Genomic DNA, 21,347 nt, shown 5'->3' on the forward strand with positions numbered 1-21,347 from the left:
TTCGGAGGAGAAAAAAAAAAAAAAAAAAAAAAAAAAGGATTACAATTTTTTTCCTTCAATGGGATACGATGGAAACACTGGAAGAATACCCATGTGGAGATGGCCACTTGGAAGTTAAACACCGGGCTCTTGAAGTCTAGAGAGACGGCAGAGCTGGGGTTATAATTTTAAGGGTCATCCACATCGATGTAATGGTTAAGTCAGCAGGAAGATAAAAACCACAAGTGAAAGGATGCAGATTTAAAAAAAATAAAAAAAATTTAAAAAGCAAATTCATATGCACACACACACACACACACACACTGGTGAAGTCCGCCTGAGCACACTGGAGACCACTGAGGGGCAGGAGGAAGAGGAGTTAATGAATGAAGCGGGCTGAGATGTGTTTGAACGTAAGCAAGGGATTTAGAAATGGCGGCGTAAATAGAATCCAAGGTTTCTAAGGAGACCGTTCCTGGGTGTCAGAGGCAGAGCTGAAATAAGAGAGGTCTGGGCGGCAGCGATGGATTTTGGTATTAGGACATATTTAAGATGGCGGGCCAGGTCTGGGGAGGCTGTTCTAAAGGCAAATCTGGGGGTGCCTGGGTGGCTCAGTGGGTTAAGCCTCTGCCTTCGGCTCAGGTCATGATCTCAGGGTCCTGGGATCGAGCCACGCACCGGGCTCTCTGCTTGGCAGGAAGCCTGCTTCCTCCTCTCTCTCTGCCTGCCTCTCTGCCTACATGTGATCTCTGTCTGTCAAATAAAAAAAAAATCTTTAAAAAAAAATAAATAAAGGCAAATCTGGGAGCTGTCCCATGTAAGTAAAACCGAAAGACATACAAGAGGGAAAGAACTGAATGACAGGAGCAAAAATCGCAGAAGTCATCTCAACGTGCACTGGAGGATGGAAAAGCCCCCGAAACTGCGAAAAAGCCACTGGGTTTGGTGAACCGGAAGTTCCTGGTGCCCTCTGAGAGTCCCCAGGAGGAATGGCTCCTCTCTGAGTAGTGCATTTGTGAGTGACGAGGCCCTGTGAGCGCATACATAATTTTGCAAGAAGGCCTCTTCCATCTGGTGAGCTCAGTCCCTCCGGAACTAAATTTCAAAAACTACTACCTAATTCTGTAAGGAAACACAAGCCACGTGATTAAATTGGATCAGGGTGATTTGCACCCATGTGCGAAGAATCAGGAGCCGGGTGTGCTCCGTTCCAGCAGAGAACCACAAGTCTCCGTCCACACACGAGCCTCCCGAGTGCTCAGCCAGACTCTAAATGAGAAGCTAGACAGACGCAGGCTCTTCCCACCAGGCACGTATTCCGTACATGCTCTGGGGCCCCCAAGCTCAAAGTCAATACTTCAGTCTAGCAGGCTTCCTGGGTGACACCACCGCCGTTGTCATCGTCCTCATTAAACTGCTCTGGCGAACTGACCCGGGTAGATTTCAAGTCTCCCGCGGTCTTTAGTTTCACCCGCTAAGATCTTAAACGCACTGTTAAGGATGGTCTCGGAGGCCACCGCACTTCTGCGGTTGCGGTTTTTGCGCCTCTGCTCGATCCAACAACCAACGTCTTCCCTGCTCGGCGTGTTTGCGGGGAACGAGTGGGCCGTGGGGCGGGCTGTCCCAGGCTGCGTCTGGAGGCTGGAGGTGGAAGGCGAATGACATCAGGGGCGGGGCTGCGTCCCTGACTCATGCGAGCAGTTATCATCAAATTCCTTCACGGCCACGCGCACATTGCAACCATACGGAAGGAGTGAGCGCCCTAAACCCACCATACGGCTTGGTTTAGTCTACAGCCATTGATCCTTGCTCTGTTCTCTCTCTGTTCTTCACCATAAGTGATGGGGGGATGCAGCTGGGCTCCAGGCCGGGCTCAGCCAAGCCTCCTTTCCTTTAATGGCAAAGCAGCTATACTTATGGTCAGAGAATTCCAACCTCCACAGCCAAAAGGTGAGGCAGAAGGAATTCCACGTCTGAAGCTTCTGGAATCTGTGACCAGGGGCCAAGTTACAAACGGCAGGCATGATCACACTTCGTTGATTTTTAAAACCAGGTTCTAGTTCTCGTGTCTAAGTAGTCTTGTTGGAAACCTACAAGCATGTCTAGGGGTTGGATGGTGAACATTTGTTGTCTTGTCATCTGGGGACAACAGTCGATTTCCTCACATGAAAAAATGCTGCCTGAAGAAGGCTGTGGGTAACACAGAATGATCACTAGGGTCTGGTCTAAAAGTAAAAGCAGAACAACTAGAAACCCACAGCAAACATTCTAAATTCTAATAGGTTTTGTCCATATGGTTGATATTTGAGTCTCTACATGCTCACTGCTGGTCCTTATGTAGGTGCCACATCTGCTTGAGAGTTAAAACAGGTGTCCTCTCCAGCCATAAACAAGATTTTCAGAGGCGATTCTGGGGCCTCTGTGTGGGCTCTATGTAGCAGAAACAGATCTCGGAGCACCATGAAACTCCAGTTGGAAGGCTAGACATATCAACAAAATTAAAGATATCCAGGGGCAACAAAGACTCTTAAGAATGTCACTGAGAAGGAATAACGAAATAACAAAAAGCAAGGGTCCTGTAACACTCAGTCCGTGTGTCACGATCAGCATGACTCAGTCTTCACGTGGTGCTGGTTTACATTTAAAGTGTAACTAGCTAAAAATAAGCCTCAAAATCCTAGATTTTCTGAAGTAGCAACACAGACCTCACTTCAAATCGCACATCATTTCTCTCTCTCTCTCTCTCTCTCTCTCTCTCTCACACACACACACACACACACACACACACACACACAGACACACACATGAATCAGCAGTTGAGGACATAAGGGGCCTTTTCCTTCCAAAATATGGGCTCTGATCCCACAATGTCATCACTCATATTCCAGCCCAGAATTCCCTAGAAGTTCTTCCAGCACTTTCTCTCAGACCTCCTGGCCTCTTGGTCCTAAATTCACACACCATGTTGGGTACACAGAACAATGGTCCCCCAAAGATGTCTGCTTCCTAATCCGCAGAACCTCTGACTACACAAGAAAGGGGGATTAAGGGTGCTAATCAGTTGACCTTAAGATAAAGAGATTATTCTGGGGCACAGGGTGGGCCCAGTGTAATCACAAATGTCCTTAAATGTGGAAGAGAGAAGGTCAGAGATGTGGTGATGGAGGCTGGATCCAAGACATGCTATTTGGCTGAGTCTGAAGATGGAAAGAGGCGTTCACAAGCTGAGGAACATGCGTGATCTCCAGAACATTCTCTCTCGAGCTTCCAGAAGGAAAGCTGATGTCCCGCCACTGACCCCTTGAGCAGACAGCCCATTGAGACCATGTGGGACTTCTGACCACCAGAACCGAACGATAGTAAATCTGTGCCATTTTAAGCCAGGAAGCGTGTATTAACTTGTTACAGCAGCAATAACAAACTGATACATTCTATCCAGGATGCAGAGACAAGCTCACCTCGGGATTGCAACCACAATGCTAGGATAGGCAAGGTCAGGGATTCTTTGGCAAGAAGACATATTCATTTACTTTCTTCCTAGTTAAACTCCAGCACCCAGCGGGGTGCTAGTCCTCAGAAAGGATGGTATAAAATGGTGCAGCATCTTCTAAATTTGTGTGTGTGGTGGGGAGGAGGTATAGCTGGAGGGGAACATAGCACTATTGTTAGAAACTCAGTCCCTTTTTTAGGGAACCTGCTTTAATATGATTTTAAAATCTGTCTTTTCTGTTTCTCTGTTCTCTTCTCTTCAAAACACCCCTGGGTGCTCTCAATGTCTGGATAATCTTCGGAGAGGATCTAAATCTAGAGAGTTTCAGCTCCCGCATCAGGCAGACTTTTGGACTATGCCTCCGATGGGATTCAGAGAAGGTTTGATGATATTTAATACAGTACAGCAGTAAACAGTCATGAATCTAAGGTGAATAATTTAATTAGAACACTAGGGCTTGCTTGGAATAGCTGATGTAAGACTATTATGGAACTGGACATGGGTTTGCTGGTGTTGTTTGTAAGTTAGTTTTAATTAGAAAAAAAATAATAAGAGATCCTCCGAGCAAGTTAATGTGTATGGACCAAAGATGCTTTTAGGCAAAGACTTTTAAGATCCCCTTTGGAGGGAGGACGCAACTCAAGTCCATGCTCAGAGATAAATAAGGATGTGCCAGGCCCCATTTTGGTCCCTCTGCCCCAGATGTCCGCGAAATTGAATTCTTTACCAAGGCACAAATCATGAGTCATCAGACAAGATGAGAGGTGAGAAGCCTTGAAACCCGGTAGTGGGGTGTGGCTTCATCAGGAGACCATACCAGAAAAAGGGATGGTCTGACCTATCGAATAAAATTAAAAATAGAACGGGAACACTTACCCTCATGTCTCCATTCACAGTTTTCGGTATGTGGTTGAATGCATGTGCGGGGTCCTTGTTGTACACTTTGAGGAGCGATCTGTCCTGAATGTTCCTGGAATCAAAAACATCAATGACTACGGCAGATGAAAGGAGCCTCACTTTGGCCATTTCTTTTGCCTGCCCTGCAGAATCAGGCAGAAGACACGAACAGGCAATCCAACGGCTGTCTACAGTCAACCGGACAAAAAGTTCCTTCACCATACAATAGGCAAAAATCAATAAGCAAAAGGAGAAAAGGGACTCCAGCTTTTCTTTCCCGTTTTTGTTCCCCAGGAAAGTATTCGTCTCTCCCTGCGGTTCTCCACCCACAAGTATCAGTTAGCGTGGACTTTCTTTCAAGATTGGAGCAAGGAAAGCTAACACTTTCAGGGACAATAAAGCTCCAATACTCACACTACGTTCAAAGAGATTTGGTTAATATTTAAATATTTAATCGTTTACTTTGCCCAAACGCCTGGTTTTCTGCTTATCTCACGAATGCACACAAAGGAAAATGGTTTTTTCCTTCAAACACTTTCCGTAAGGAACAGAAAATGTTATTTGCAGTCCAGTAAAAAAAAAAAAAAAAAAGTGCCACCAAGATCAAAACCAGTATCTTTACAATGCCTTTTTTTCCTTCCACAGTGCCTATTAAAAATAACTCGTCTACGTAAAAGAGGACTGAGAGGACGGGCAGAGTCTTTAGAAGGAAGAGCAGCAGATCGAGTCTTCTGCTTGTCTCTTTCTCCTCGGAGCCCAGCACTTAGAGCCCGGAAGTCAGTCACACCACAGCCAAGGACAGAAGTCCCACATCTTGCTCAGAGCCTACCTTAAAATTATTTAAGAGCATAGGAATGTCTACGAAGTCCTTCTCCCTCCACATTCAGCTTTCGCCAGCAGAAGGGCCACCCAAGGCGCGTTTAGCCCCGTCTACACTGCGTCCTCCCGAGCCCAGTGCACTGAGCTCAGGGACGCGTGTGCAGAGAGATGCATTCCTTTCCTCCAGGTGCAGCAGCCGCACGTTCTGGGGGCTGATCGCAATCTCTGGGATTACTGGGTTATGTTTTGTTTTAAATGGAGTGGAGGATTCTTGGACTGGCCTTGCTTCCCTCCTTTAAATATCTGTCAGTAATTGCTTTGAAGCAATGACTAGCCCAAGCTTGCAGGGCTGCTCCAGACTTCAAGGAGCTCGTTACGAGGAGGTGTAAGGGGGAGCGTGCAGGACTTTGTTATCTCAAAGGGGCGAGGTTACTATGAAGGCAAGAGCTCACAGAAGGTGAGGACGTGGGGGGGTTCCTTCAGTGAGTCCCCGCTGTGGCTTTGATGGTGGGGTGGGGAGTCACGAGTGACAATAGGAAGAAACTGAAAACCTTCCTTGAGCCATGAAAAAAACGTAGTGGGATTCTAAAGGTATTTAAAATACATGAGGTTGGTTTATGATTAATTTAGAAACATGCTCATCCGAGATGAACCAACAGTAAAGGCCCAGATTGCATTCACCATGGCAACATTTACAACACGGAATTTCAACCTGAACACTCCATAGCATTTCCCTAAGGAAAATATGAAGAACCCAACCCAGTAACGAAATAGTTAAATGTTTAACCAATACACACTCATTTCAAAAACACTGGATATGAAAGGAAATTTGTCCTGGGCTCAGAAGATTACAGCCATTGTCTTCAGTGACAGTCTACATGGTGGATTTGGGGAGGAGAGAGAGAGATAATCCATATAATGTTGTTGGGGAGAATTTATTCTACCAATCAAAATACAACTGAGGCATTTTATGCATATAAGCAAAGAGAGAGAAGAATTCTTTGGAAAAAGACATACACAGGATCACCTAGCATGAACATTATATTCACTATCAAATAAAAACACCTTAACCACTTAAATATTTTTAGATCCATTTTTATCAGTAAATCAAAATACTGAAAAGGAAAATTACAGACAATCTTATAAATCAATGACTTTTCCACTAAACATTTTAAATTAGGTTTTAAAAAACGACTTTCACAAATGTTAACCTATTAACTGAAAACTATTATTGTTGAAAGAAAGGATCTTGTCTTCTCTCAAGCACCATTTTCATCTGTTTTATCAACAGGCTTCGCATCAAGGAGGATCATCTCAGTTTGAAAGTTGAGGGGGACCTTTTCCCCTTTGTCCTCCCTCCCAATTCTCTTTTCGTAACTTCCGTGCGACACTCCGGAAGAATGAATAAAGGTAGCCCTAGTAGTAATGCTTTGAGGTTTGGGAAAGGTTCTGGAAAATCATGACTTTTTGCAAATTTAAAAACGCTTGTGTGAAAAAAATAAAATAAAATAAAAATGCTTGCATGGGCCGCAAGACAGTAGGGTCCGATTGTTCCTAATAACCTCATCAGGCTTGAGCTCCAAAACCAAAAATGGCTCTATGTCGTTTCATACAGATTCATTATTACCATTTCTCTCCAGTCCTCTAACTACAAAAGATGGAAAGTCAAGAAAAGAGCTGTAAAACAAGATGCCTGTGTGAAAACACTATCTGGGACTGTATGACCACATACATACTCTTTAGATACAACGTGATGACTCCGTGTTTAAGTTTATGCTCTGTAAATTCAATTTTTTTTTAAGTGACAGGCTGATTAATAATTTATTTCAAAAAACAGACATGAATTTTCCGATCCCATGAATATTTAAACATGCCTTTTCAAGGTAGCAAGGTGGTACAACAGATGTAGCCCCTATACCTTAGGGCCTGTGCCAAAGCCCTAAATTCCTCATACACCTTGGCACACGCCAAAATGTCATTTGTGATCACTGTTAGGTATTTATCAATTCACATGTGTTATGCACTAGAGGCACACTGTTAAAAAGTGGTTTCGGGGTCACCTGGCTGGCTCAGTGGGTTAAGCCACTGCCTTCGGCTCGGGTCATGATCTTAGGGTCTTGGGATCAAGCCCTGTATTGGGCTCTCTGCTCAGCAGGGAGCCTGCTTCCTCCTCTCTCTCTGCCTGCCTATCTGCCTACTTGTGATCTCTCTCTCTGCCAAATAAATAAATAAAATCTTAAAAAAAAAAGTGCTTTCTATTAATGCCATAATGAAGAAACAGGGCATCCTGCTCTCCCCATGGGGAAATGACCCAAAATTCCAAGTTGTGGACTAGATCAGTTGGGCAGGGAACATTCTGAGGGAATAAAAAAAAAAAACAAAAACAAACTCTTCACAAAGGATGTGGACAGTCAGGTCTGGGGCTGCACCTGGAAATGAAGGGGCTGTCTGTGTGATCTTGAGTAAGTCCCTTAACTTTTATGCATCTGAGTTTCTGGTCCCATAAAATGAAAGGGCTCAATTAGTCACTCAATAATTTTTTAAGTTCTAAAATGTCTAGGAGCTATACTAGGTGACTCCTTCTTGTTTGTGCTAATTCAAGTCTGGTTTGTCAGGCTGTTTGGCTGGGAGAGATTGGATGGGTCCCTTCTGCTCTAGACACACCACCATCACGGTGAACACAGATGCTTTTACTTCTGTGCCCTCTGCCGTAGCATGAGTCCTCTTAGCCTCATTTGAGGGTACATTCTCCTAGGGGCCCCGGAGAAAGCCCACCTGGAAAATGAGATTTTTTGATGAGGCCAGCTACTTAAGAAAACCATGGAGACGGAGAATGCTTCTCAGTCTCTTTTTTTATGGACAACAGCACAGGGTTCCCTGCTTCTACTCTAACCTGTTGGTGTAAATAATGGCCCAGTGGAATCACTACCCAACATGTTCAGAGTCTCTGTGAGGGAAAAAGCACTTGAGAAGGAGCTGGGAAAGTTCTAGTCATAAGCATGTCCTAATGAGGTCGATCAAGTCTCCCCACTACCTTCTGGGCCTCAGCTCCCCCAGCTCTTAAACAGTGGATTGGTTACTTCTTATATTCTTCTCAGAGGTCATAGGCAAAGATCTATGTGGGAGAAGTCTGTCCTCATCTTTGTAAACCAAGTAAACCTTGTAAATGGATTATAGAAAAACAGATGGTGAATTCGCACCTGGGTAAGATAAGCCTACCCAATCAGGACCAGTATACACTGTAGCAATGCTAAATGGAGTATGGTGGGACACCCCCCCCCACACACACACACAAGAATTAACTACCTACCTTACATCATTTAGTTCATAATAGACATTTCTGCTTTCATCTTTGATGTAAATGGCGACACTGGGAGATTCTAGCATTTTCATGGTGAGCTGCTGTGGAAAGGCACTTACGAAGAGAGCACGGATTGTGTCTGCGCTTGTGATTTCATTCGGCATCCTGAGCTGCTTGGTTTCATCTCCGTACTGGAGATAGAGAACCCCTGCACGCAAAATGAACACAGTTATCAGCCCCAGATCAAGACTCACGCTATGCGCAGCAAAAGCTTACCCTTTTCTGTCTTACCCCAGGCAGCAATGGTCAGGACAAGCTTGGAAAACGTGTAACAAGAGATGTTTGTTTGGAATTCCCAAGGAACGCACTTCTGGTTATCACATGAATGCGTGCCGTTATTCTCTGGAATCCAGGCAGGTTTTAAAGAGGCTAGTTTCCAACTATTTTAAAACCAAAAGGACAAGAAGCTAACCTCTGGTAGCCTAAAGCAAAAGACAATACTTTATTCCCTTGAAAGGTATATTTAAGAATTTGACCCCGTCTGGCGATTTTGACTGTGTTTTTCATTAACTAACAACACAATCATTATAGCGATGGATAGGCTATAATATAGCTTAAGTCTGTCTAGTCCATTCATTTGAAGCAGAAAAGCTACAATGTTTCTGTGGCTCTAATACATATGTATTGAATGTTTATACAAATTGCAACTATCTACAAGAAAAGAATCTGGCACCCCAGTGTTTCAGAAAGAAAATGAACAAGTCAGTTACATAAAGAAAAACAGAAGCATAGGATCATAGAATTTTAGAGTTCCTGGGGGTATATGGCTTCCAATGAACCACACCTCCCAGTACCCATCCTCTTGGGGAGTGTAGTCCCTTCCCATGCTGACTCTGGGTGTGGCCACGTGACTTGTTTTGACCAATGAGACATTAGCAAGTAAGATGCAAAATGGAGGCTTGGTAAGTGCTTGCACACAAGACCTTGTCCTCTTGATGTGTGATCTTGGATGCTCCCTCAAAGAACCAAGCTTCTGTGAGCCCAACTGAGCCACGTGGGGGAGGCCACATGAAGAACAACAAAAGCCCTGACTGAAGGCCCGCACTAAGCATCCATTCTATACACCACTGGCCAGTTGTGGGGGTGACCCACCTTGGGAGGAGAACCCCCAGCTCCAGGTGACCTGCCCCAGCTGCCAACACATGGAACCTAAATGGGATGCCCCCTTCCAAGCCCTGCCCAAATTGCAGAATAAAGCAAGTAACTGTTGATTTAATTCACTATGTTTACATAGTGAATTGTTATTCAAAAATGCGTAACTGAAACAGGGTATCAAAGATTCTGACATTTAATCTGAATCCACTTCTTGTGAGGATCTACCGAGGACAGACTACTATCACTAGAGTAAGCTTTGGCAGGAGACTCAAAAAAAGAACAGAATATGACTTCTGGTTACAGTAAGGCAATTTATGTAATAAATTTGTCTCTATTTCCTCCTGAAATTCCATTAAAGTGACAATGAAGATTAAAAAAGCATAGATCAAAGAATTAAGGGAATCAGAGAGGAAACAGTACCAGACAAGAAAAGGCCGACACCTGAGTCTTCAAGGGGAGAACTCCAGATAAAACATGTAGGGCTAGGGAAGCTCCAGAAGCAAGGCACCAGATCCCTCTGAGGGGAGGAAGGCAGACTGAGTGGAAAGCATTAGGCCTGACTGAATTTTCTTTTCTTTCTAATGGTGCTGCAAACCTCTCCAAAGCTTGCTTTCTATCCCACTCAGCCAACTGACAACCCACATCCACAGAAGACCAGAGAGGTAGAACCAAACAGACTGGATTCTGGCTCACCAGGCATGGGGAGGGTGGGTGAGGTGCCTTCTCACAGAATGTTTGCAAAGGGGTGACCTTCAGTCAAGAAACTGGAGGAACCCCTCTAGGAAAGCTGACTGGCCTGTGAGAAAAGATCAATAGATTTTTGAGGGTGATGCTCACGTTCTGTTTGATCGTCATTATGAACTGGCCCAACCCATATATGAAAGCTTCCAGTCAGTATGACCATGTCTCACTCACACATTTGCAGGCTACCCAGAATTAACAGACGTTTCATACAAGCCACTAACATGAGACACCAAAATAAACAGAAAACAGAAACTCAGAAATGAGGAGAGAGTCCAAGAAAAGGGGAACATTTGGAGAGCAAGAGCAAACTCTGGGAATCATGAGAGCAGGAATTAAAACTTCAGGAAGGAAGAGGATGCCTGGCTGGCTCCATCGGTAGAACATGTGACTCTTGATCTTGGGGTTGGGTGTGGAGTTTACTTAATTAAAAAAAAAAAAATTCAGGGAGGAAGAAAAGTTGATGAAATCTCAGAAAGTGGGGCAAAAAGATGAAGGGACAGGAGAGAGTGAAAAATAATAAGAAAAACAGAAAATTATTTCCGAGCATCCCAAGTATTACTAATGGGAATCTGGGTAAAAGAGATCAGGAAAAACAGAAGACTTACAAAAAGCATTATAAAAAATTTTCCCCCACACTGAAGAGTCTGAGATCGGAGACTGAAAAAGGTTCTGAAACACACGACATAATCAGGGTGGTCACTGAGACATTCCAGATGGCAGCGGGGAGAACATGAAGTCCTACAAGCTCCCAGAGCGTTGGAGAGAAAAGTCACAAAGGAGCAACAGTCAGAAAGGCATGAGTTTTCTCAACAGCAACCCAGAAACCAGAAGACAACAGAGAAATAGTTTCGAAAATCCAGAGGGCAATATTTTTGATCTAGATCTCTATCCATCCAGATCATTGGTCAGATATTTATGAAAAGTCTGCTTCTCAGTGAGGCCTTCCCTCACCCACCTCTGTCAAAATTTCAGCACCCATTCTTCCAAATACTTCATACCCCCCACTCTCGTTTCATTTCTATTCCTCAGCACTTTTCCCATATACTATAATTCATATTTTAACTCTTACTATCATTTATCATCACTTCCTTCCTCTAGACTGTAAGCTTCATGAGGTCAGGGATTTTTTTTTTTTTTTAATGTTTTTGTTGTTGTTGTTCACCTCAGTACCCTTAGTACCCATAGATACTACCTGTTACACAGCAGGTTCTCAATAAATGTTTGTTGAATGAATGAAAGAATGAATGATTTACCAGTCAGCCAAAAGGAGTGTTCATTTGGGGTCTATCCAAGCTGCAAGAGTTTTTGCTACATGAAACAGCCTAGTGACCTGTTCCCAATCTGAATACACATTAGAAGTATTTTCTGAAGTGGCTGTTTCCTTGACTGGAGTAGTCCTCTTGAACTGAGCATAAGCAGAGGAAATTTTGATACTCAGCTTCTTCAGGGAACTACTTTTTCAAGATATCCATGCTGTTACACATTCCATAGAATCCCCAAAAATCCTTCCAAGTCTGTCTGATCACAGATCTTGCAATTCTTCACCCCAAACGGAGATGTGGTGATTGTCCCACATGATCCGTGATGCCACACCTAAAGGCCAAAACCACTCTTGAGGTCTGGGCCCTGACCATGCCTGGGCGAGGTCCCCTGCCAACGGGCCACTTACAGCCTCACTACAGTCAAACAGCACAGCCTCATTTACCCGAAGGGCCTGGTTTTCATTCCTACATCTGCATTCTGTACATGTGTGTGCTTGAAATAGAATTTGTAGGCTCTGAGTGAAAAAAAAAGGGCCCAAATTATGGTTACCTCAGGGTCTGGCTGGTGCTGCCGCCAGCTGGGTACACAAGTCCAGTTATAGATCGTGAAAATCCGGAGAAGATGGGAAAGATGCCTTTACAAACAGAGGAGAACAGTCTTTTTGTACTTGATTCAGTCTGCTTTCTCAATTCAGGAGAGGTATTTAGAAACGCTTGAACTCAGAAGGAAATCTCTTAATGTATGATGGCGGTTTACTGGCACTGTGATCAGATTCAGTACACTCTGGCATCCTTTCCTAGCTCAAAGGGTGGCGGCTTCCTCCAGAATACAGGGGAAGTCTGAAGGCCTTTGGATCAAAAACTCCCTTTTTATGAAGAAGGGAAGAGGACAGGGAAATGCATTTATAGGACATCTGCTATGCGTCAGAAATGGTATGCACAGGGTTCACTTAATCAGCACAGCATCTCTTCTCAGGTCGGTATTATGGCCCCCTTTCACAGAGAGGGAAAACAAAGCTCAGAAGGTCCAAGTAATTTGCCTAAAGTAAAAGCTAGTAAATGGTTAACTCGCTCATATATCCCATTCTGTCCATCCACAGACCTGAGGGTATCTTCCTTGAAGACTGTGACCTCTGAAATCCCACCCTGAGTGACACCCATCTCCTTCAACCTCCCTTTCTGGACGCTCTTAGCTGTCCTCACACTTTTTGCCTGACCCTCTGCTTGAAGACGCTGAGCATGACAGGGGGTCAGCTCAGAGAGAAGATTCCTATCTTTAAGTCAGCTTCAATGTGGACACATGGTTAGAAACAATCCGCATGCCGAGGGGAGTGTGGGGTGGGCTGGGGGGAGGCACAGAGCTCCGGAAGCAAGAGAGCATTGATATGAACCTCGGGATACCTGGTTCCTGGGTTCCCTGGTTCCCAGGATACCGGGAAGCCAGAATATTCAAGAATTCTTCCACCTCAATGGCTCTGCAGAGACAACGTGCATTTTTCACTAAGAACTCTGAGTCATATTTTACCAAAAAAAGTACACTTGGCAGGTCACATTTGTGCGACACATCCTCAGAATCAGTTCCAGAACGGGGGACATCCTCTCAATTACCTTGATTGGTACGCAAGGATTTTCACACGGTCACCTGGCTTGGACTGAATGTCTGTGTGTCTGTCCCACCCCCCACCCTGCATTCTTCTGTTGAAATCTTAATCCCCCGTTGGTTTTGGGAGTGGGGCCTCTGGGAGCTAATTCAGTCATGAGGACGGAGCACCCTGATGGGATTAGTGCCCTTCTAAGAAGTGAGTTGGTTTTCTCTCTCTGCTCTCGCTGTGTGGGGATACAAAGTGGAGACTGTCACCTGCAGACCATGAAGGAGGCCCTCCCCAGACGCCAGATTTGCTGGTGCCTCGGTCTTGACCTTCCCAGCCTTTGGATCGGTGAGAAACAAATGGTTTTAAGATACTCAGTCTAGGGTGGGGTGCCTGGGTGGCTCAGACAGTTAAGTCTCCGACTCTTGATTTTGGCTCAGGCCACCGTCTCAGGTTCCTGAGATCCAGCCCCAGGTTGGGCTCCTCAAGTTCAGTGGGGAGTTGGCTTCTCTCTCCCTCTGCCCCTCCCACCACCCACATGCTCTAGGGCAGGAGAGCTCTCACTCTCTCTTTCAAAAATAAGTAAATAAATAAATCTTAAAAAAAAAAAAAAAGATAGTCTGTGGTAATTTGTTATAGCAGCCTGGATGGACTAATACAGACCTATCTCCTATTGCTGCCTTAGGATCCCAAACCATGCCACATTCCCATGGCACTAGAGTTCCAGAAATCCTGTTGTCCTGTGAACTTGGCAGGCACATTTCCGCTGCACGCCATGTCATCACCTTTGGTGATCTCCCTGCCAGTTTCCTTGGCATGCACAGGACCTTCTCTGGGCGATTTTCCCCCACCGCTCCTCTATCACTTTGCCACTAAGAATTGAGGAATGAATTTTTCTTACATAAGTGCTCACACTGTGTTTTACTGAAACTGTAAGCATAGTTTTCAATTCCACAGTATGATTAGCTGTATTCATTAGATGGGGGTATAGTAGAATGTTAGGCACAAAGTAGATGCTCACATATCTTTTAGCTGAAAAGAATTCAATTCTCCCTGTGATGTGGCCAAGTTAACAAGTATGCTTGCCTTCTACAATCTCCCCTAAATGGCAATTTCCACAGGCAGATGATGGTGACAATTCCAAATGACCTAAATTCCTCAGTTTCCCCAAATCCAATTTAAGATTATGCAGATCAATATTTGCATTACAACTACTGCAAATGGCTAACACCTTAAAAATATTAAAAGCTCTTATAGTACCTTCTAGTAGGAAACTCACTCTTCAACTTAATAAGAAAAACATAAATATTGAAATATTAAGATAGCTTTTTATGCTTATAAAACTGGCAGAGGTTTTTACAATACAATAAACAATGCTGACAAGGGTTGGGAAAATGAATTTTCTCACATACCACAGTTGGGAAAATCAAATGACACCACTTCTCTAAAGGGTTCATTATTAATCTATGTCAAAAGCTGCCCAAATTATATATATGGTTTGAACCAGTAATTCCATTTCTACATATCTGTGCACAAAGATACAGTAATGGGGATGCTTGATAAGGCATCATCTATATGAGCAGTATGGGGAAATCCCAATAGTAGGGTTTTCGTGTCATAAATCAATTCACTTAAGAAATCTATTCATTGAACACGACACTGTTATTAAAAGGAATTCTAGGGGCGCCTGGGTGGCTCAGTGGGTTAAGCCTCTGTCTTCGGCTCAGGTCATGATCTCAGAGTCCTGGGATTGAGCCCCACATTGGGCTCTCTGCTCAGCGGGGAGACTGGCTCTCCCCTCCCCCACCTACTTGTGATCTCTCTCTCTCTGTCAAATAAATAAATAAAACCTTAAAAAAAAAGGAAATCTAGAAGAATACGAGAAAACCTTTATATTTTTGCTAAATGATAAAACGTACCACAAAACAGAAAGGAACTCGATTTGCAAAAGTCCATGAATCCCCTTGCGGCAGCGACGGATCCAGGTTTTGTATGGTCTGAAGCTTATAGAGTTTTGAGGCCCCTCTTTAAGAACAACAGTACAAGTTAGAAACCTAAAACTCAGTTTGAAAGTTAATTGTTTACTTACAGGGGCTGAACCTTGCCTGCATCAGGCTCATGGTATGTCCACCTATTTGATGACCACACACCGAAATAACAAGACTGATTGTTTCTGGGTGGTAAGCTCGTGACTGATAATGCTCACTACGATTTTCTGTATCTTCTGTTCTACACTCTCTAAAATAAGTATGCTTGAAAAGATAACCCCATGGATCTAAAGAGACTGGCCAATTAGGGATTCTACTCAGTAAACTGACTAGTATTTTTAGGCCAAAAGAGACGGGCCATGAGAGGCTGCTCCTACAGAAACTTCCAGGGGAGCCGGCAGAATGTAAATTGGCTTCTGAAATGGGAAAGACATTGGTATTAAATATAAACAAAAGATTCCAGGATGGGTAACATACTCGTGTACCCTTAAAAGACTGAATTCAAGAGTCTTTGGTTCTAAGACAAAATGATTTGAGGTGGACCTGCCGGGGTGCCTTCATTCATTCACTACATAAGCCTCTATGGTGTGCCAGGTCCTATACCAGGAATGGGAGGTACAACGCTAACCCTGTGGTCACCCTCTGTGTTCTAACCACCCCACCAGCGGTTCCATAAACGACACTGTTCTTTAGAAGTTAGCAATTCACACCTCACACCAGCTGACATTCTGTTTCAGACACAGCAGCGATTTCCAGACCAGTCTGCATGTGTTCCTTGAACAGCTCCAGCACACCCTCAGAGGTCAGTAGCATTTTCCGTCCCGGAGAAGACCCATGCTGCTAGGTCCCTTCCTACAGAGTAGCTTTTCAAGGAGGTGACAAAGCAGGATGGAGACAGTTGCCTTGTGAGGACGAAGAAGATGACAGAAAATTTATTCTCCACAGCAAGTCTGGATGCTCTTTAGTTTTGGAATAACTTGACCACTCTCCGATTTCAGTCTCTTCGTTTTGAGTAAACACCAAGTCTTTGCGTCGCGTTCTGAAAATGATTGTATGGATCAAATCTTTCATTCCATCCAAATACCTGATATTTAAAGGCAATGTGAGACTCTGTTGAGTCTTTAGCTAATTTATCTTCTAATAGTTACACCCGAGGAACTATGGAGACCCTCTCAGAGTCCCTAATGGAGAATCCTGTTGAAAGGCTGAAAATTTCCAAGCAAATAAATAGCAGTTTTATGCCAAATTCTGGTTTAGAATGTGCTCCAAAGACTCATAATTGTGGGTCCACATGTTTTAGCATCACGGAAGAACATGTTAGAGCAATATGTTTGTTCCAAGTTGAATATGATACAGTCTTGCCCCCTCAACAGCCTGACAGACAGCCATCACTGGACAGAGTTCTGCTCGGAGGCACTCATTCTCCATACAGAGTCTTAGTAATGGCACCATCAGTGCTTAACCCCTCCATTTTGTTTCGTTCCCGATAAACTGATACAGCTGGGACTCAAATGATAATACCATTGAAGTGAGCATCCCAAGGCATTTCTCTAAAAATAAAATGCCTTGAAGCATCTGTTGATGACTTCTGGAATCACACTGTGTTCAAGACATAAATGTGTCTGATGCTGATTCCTAGTACCGGGGCCATATTCATTCCCAGGAGATCTTGCTGTCTTTTTCCATGGATAGTTAGACACGCGTCTATGAAGAAGCTATAATGCAAAGTCACGAAAGAACTTGCAGCAATGTCAGTGGAGTCAATCATTTAATCTTAAAGGTTACTCAGCAATTAAGGTAGAAAGGGTATGAAGATGCTGTGAGAAACACTGTAATTAAATTGAGTATGGGTACTGTACCACTGTAACTGAATTCTCTCTTACACTTACGGTGAGCTGTCAGTTAAATTAAACATCACGATGTTCATTCATTTTATGAGCTAGTATTAGTCTGAATAATAGGAAAGTAGTAAGAGGAAAAACTTTAAGTTTAAATGCAAACCCCTAAATAAAATACTAGTAAAACCAGCCTAGCAATGCATGAGAAAATACATCACAACCAAGAAGAATTTATCTCAGGAATATATGGACTACAGAATCTAGTCCTAATATAGTCTGCAATAAGAACTGAGCAAAGGGGCTCCTGGATGGTTCAGTCAGTTAAGCACCGACTCTTGATTTCAGCTCAGGTCATGATCTCAGGGTTTTGGGATCGAGCCCCGAGTCAGGCCCTGTGCTAAGCATGGAGCCTGTTTAAGACTCTCCTCCCTCCCCCACTTGCCTTCTCTATCGCTTAAAAAAAAAAAAAAAAAAAAAAAGAAATAGAAGTAAAGAGAAGCTATATAGGATAATCTTGATAGTGTCAGAAAAATGTTAAGAAAAATCCAAAACACATTCAGAATTTAAAAAAATTAAGAATTAAAGAGAACTTTCTTAACTTCTTAACTTTCTTAACGCTTAATGATGAAATATCAGAAGCATTCAGTTTAAAGTTAGATTTTGGGAGGGCGCCTCGCTGGTTCAGTTGGTAGAGCATGTGACTCTTGATCTCAGAGTTTTAAGTTTGAGCCCCATGTTGGGTGTAGAGATTTCTTAAAAATAAAGTCTTTAAACTCGGATTTTTTGCTATTGGTGCATCTGAGGTCAGTCTGATGAGCACTGTTAATACAAGAAAAAGAAAGAAAAGGCATGTGGATTAGAAGGGATAATCAAAACTGTGATCATTTTCAGGTGATCTAATGGAGAATCCATGGAAACCTGGAGACACTATTAGAATCAATAAGGATTCAGTAAGACCGAATGATGTAAGATCAATATATTGAATCAACAGCAACCCCAAGTACTAGAAAAAATTAGAAAATGCAGTTTAATAAAAATATAGAGCAACAATGTGGCAATTTTGAACAACAACAGTAAGAGGGAATACTGGCGGGGCATCTGGGTGGCTCAGTGGGTTAAGCCTCTGGCTTCGGCTCAGGTCACGATCTCAGGGTCCTGGGATTGAGCCCTACATCGGACTCTCTGCTCAGCAGGAGACTGCTTCCCTTCCTCTCTCTCTGCCTGCCTCTCTGCCTACTTGTGATCTCTCTCTCTCTCTCTCTCTCTGTGTCAAATAAATAAATAAATAAAAACCTTAAAAAAGAAAAAAAAGGGGAATACTCACTCTATCAACACTGTTAACACTGTGGCTTGGGCACAGGGATAGAACAAACAGAACTTCAGAACAGAAGAGCCTAGCCAAAGACCTAGATTTTATGAAAGCTTGATATATGACAGAGGGCTGGTACAAATCCGTGGAGAAGTTGCTGTTTATTTTTATTTATTTTTTTAAGATTTTATTTATTTATTTGACAGAGAGAGAGAGCAAGAGCACAAGCAAGGGGAGCATCAGAGGGAGAGGGAGAAGCGGGCTCCCCGCTGAGCAGAGAGTCCAACGCAGGGCTCTCTTCTAGGACTCTGGGATCATGACCCGAAACAAAGGCAACCCCTTAACTGACTGAGTCACTCAGGAGCCCCGAAATTACTGTTTAATAAATAGTATTAGGAAGACTGGTTCTCCAAATGGAAAAAGTAAAAACAAAACAAAACAAAAACCATAAAAAACAAAAACTGTAAGAGCCTGTTTAGCCAGAGCGATTCCGTCTGGTTAAACAATGGCCTTGTTGTTTATACAGTAAAAGTTAAACTGTCCCTGCCCCCCTTCCCCCAGGGAACTTACTTAAAACAAGTCCCGGAAACTAGTCCCAGGGAACAAAGCCCAAATACAAGGGTGGGTCAGGCCAGGTGAAGGTATCCCATCAGTGGAGGGCGCATACTGTCTCCTAGCTACCAAGGAGTATGGGCCCCGCCCTTTGGGTGCCTTTTGGGCGCCAATTCTGACCAAGGTGATAGGCTAATTCACATATCTACTATAGGGTAAATTGTAATTCAACAGGTCACTTATGTGTGACCTAGCAGGACTGTGCAGCTTTCTCTGTGTTACAATCTCATTGGTCACCTGTGCGTGGCCAGGCCCAACCACATGGCCTTTGCCCTTAAAAGCTAGTCTGTAAGGCAGGGAGAGGTTGCCTCTTTGCAAGAGACGGCCCTGGCCGGTCCGTTTGATTCTCGATGCTTGGCGCGAAATAAAGCTTTGCTTGACCTTCGCTTTGTATCAGTCTCGCTGGACCCAACAAAACAAAAACCTTTCCTTATACCACAAGTAAAATAAATTCCCGATGGACTAAAGACCTGTATGTCAGAAGTTAAAACTACGAGATTTGAAAAAAACAAAACAAAACATGGTGCTCAATCTCCCAGCACAACAGTATAGGGACTTTTTTTTTTTTAAGATTTTATTTATTTATTTGACAGAGTGAGATCACAAGTAGGCAGAGAGGCAGGCAGAGAGAGAGAGGAGGAAGCAGGCTCCCCACCAAGCAGAGAGCCCGATGTGGGACTCGATCCCAGGACCCTGAGATCATGACCTGAGCCGAAGGCAGAGGCCCAACCCACTGAGCCACCCAGGCGCCCAGGATAGGGACTTTTTACAAGAAATAAAAACCAAAAGCCACAGAGAAAAAATACTACTTAATGACACTACATTAAAACAAATGTTTTTACTACAAAAGGCATTATCAACAAAATAAAGACAAGCCGCAGTCTGGAAGAAGTCACTTACAACTCACACACTCTACCCAGGATCAGTATTCAGAATAATTAAAGAACCTTAAATATCAATAAGAAAATAGAAAATGAAATGGGGCAATAACAGATATCCAAAATCGGACACAGAAAGTCAACTCACAGAGGAAGAAGCACCAGCAGTTGATAATCATAAAAGTCTCCCTATTCATTATGGAAGTAAAAATGGAAACAATGACATACCCAACCCAGAGGCTAAAGTCAGTAAACCCTAATAACCCCAAGTACTGGCCAGGTCACTGTTAGTCAGTGCTGGTGGGACACCTGATAAAGCCGAAGACATGCATCCTGTCCCCCGGCTATTTCTTTAAATTATCCATCCCAGAGAGCAATCTCACACGCAAGCCCTTGTTCCAGAATGCTCGCTGCAACCCCAGTTCCCACCAATTTGTTCTCAGGGCTTTATTCCTGTAATGGGACAGTAAACAGCACTCACAGTGAATGAACCAGAACCACATGTATCCACAGGGATCAATCTCAGATACCTCATTTGAGGGGATATAGAAAGTTACAGAGGATACATGCAGTATGTTCCCATTTATGTGACGTTTTATAACACAGAAAAATAACATATACTACTTATGAAGATATGGGTGGAAGCACCAAAACTCTCAGGACAGTCACATCCCCTAACTTCAGCATGGAGTTAGCTCTAGGAAAGGAGGAGGGGGATGAGAGGAGATGGAGTGTTACATTTTACTTCTTTAAAAATGCCAGAGGGCAGAAGCAGTTACAGAAAGACAGTTTTCCTTTTGGGGGCACCTGGCTGGATCAGTCAGAGACGCATGGGACTCTACATCTTGCAGTCAAGAGTTTGAGCCCCACATTGGGTGTAGAGATTACTAAAAACAAACAAAAAGAAATTTAAAAAAAAAAAAGATAGTTTTCCTTTAAAAATTGGACAGATGCTGGGGCACTTGGGTGATGCAGTAGGTTACGTGTCAGACTCTTGGTTTTGGCTTAGCTCATGATCTCAGGGTTACGAGATAAGTGCAGAGCCCACTTGAGATTCTCTCTCTCCCTCTCCTTCTGCCCCTCCTGCATGTGCTAGTTCTCAAAACAATACACAAATAAATCTTAAAAAAAAAAAATGACAGAAACTTAGAGCACTTGCCATGTGTCAGACCCTGACCTTTGCAAATATTAATTCCTCTAATCTTCTCTATGAGGCTGCTACTATAACTACTCCCATTTCACAGATGAGGAACACCGAGGCAAGAGAAGTAACTTGTGTGACTCCATTAATGACTGCCACCACTGCACCGTGCAGTCTCTCAGGTGTTAAACAGTTGCGAGTTTCTATTTAATTTTGGTAATGTCTATTATGTTTTCTGTCTTTTTCCATTAAAAAAAAACCTTAATATATGTATGTGCATACATATATGTGCGTATACACACACACACACGTGTGTGTGTGTGTATATATTTAAATGCCAAATAA

At 43.5% G+C, this 21,347-nt stretch overlaps 1 protein-coding gene across 4 annotated transcripts in view; it reads right to left on the reverse strand.

The window, feature by feature from the left end:
- LOC111155567 (KIAA1217 ortholog) overlaps positions 1-21,347 on the reverse strand; it is a 289,167-nt gene that overhangs the window by 86,756 nt on the left and 181,064 nt on the right. For all 4 annotated transcript variants that reach the window (XM_022515809.1, XM_022515811.1, XM_022515812.1 and 1 more), the window contains exons 4-5: positions 8,496-8,694; positions 4,346-4,439 (exon numbers count right to left, since the gene is read on the reverse strand). In XM_022515809.1, coding sequence (XP_022371517.1) covers positions 4,346-4,439; positions 8,496-8,694 — 293 coding nt within the window. The remainder of the gene's footprint in view (positions 1-4,345; positions 4,440-8,495; positions 8,695-21,347) is intronic.

Source organism: Enhydra lutris, unplaced genomic scaffold, assembly GCF_002288905.1.
Source record: "Enhydra lutris kenyoni isolate GAN:26980312 unplaced genomic scaffold, ASM228890v2 scaffoldscaffold42, whole genome shotgun sequence".
In the NCBI taxonomy this organism is placed as follows: Eukaryota; Metazoa; Chordata; class Mammalia; order Carnivora; family Mustelidae; genus Enhydra; species Enhydra lutris.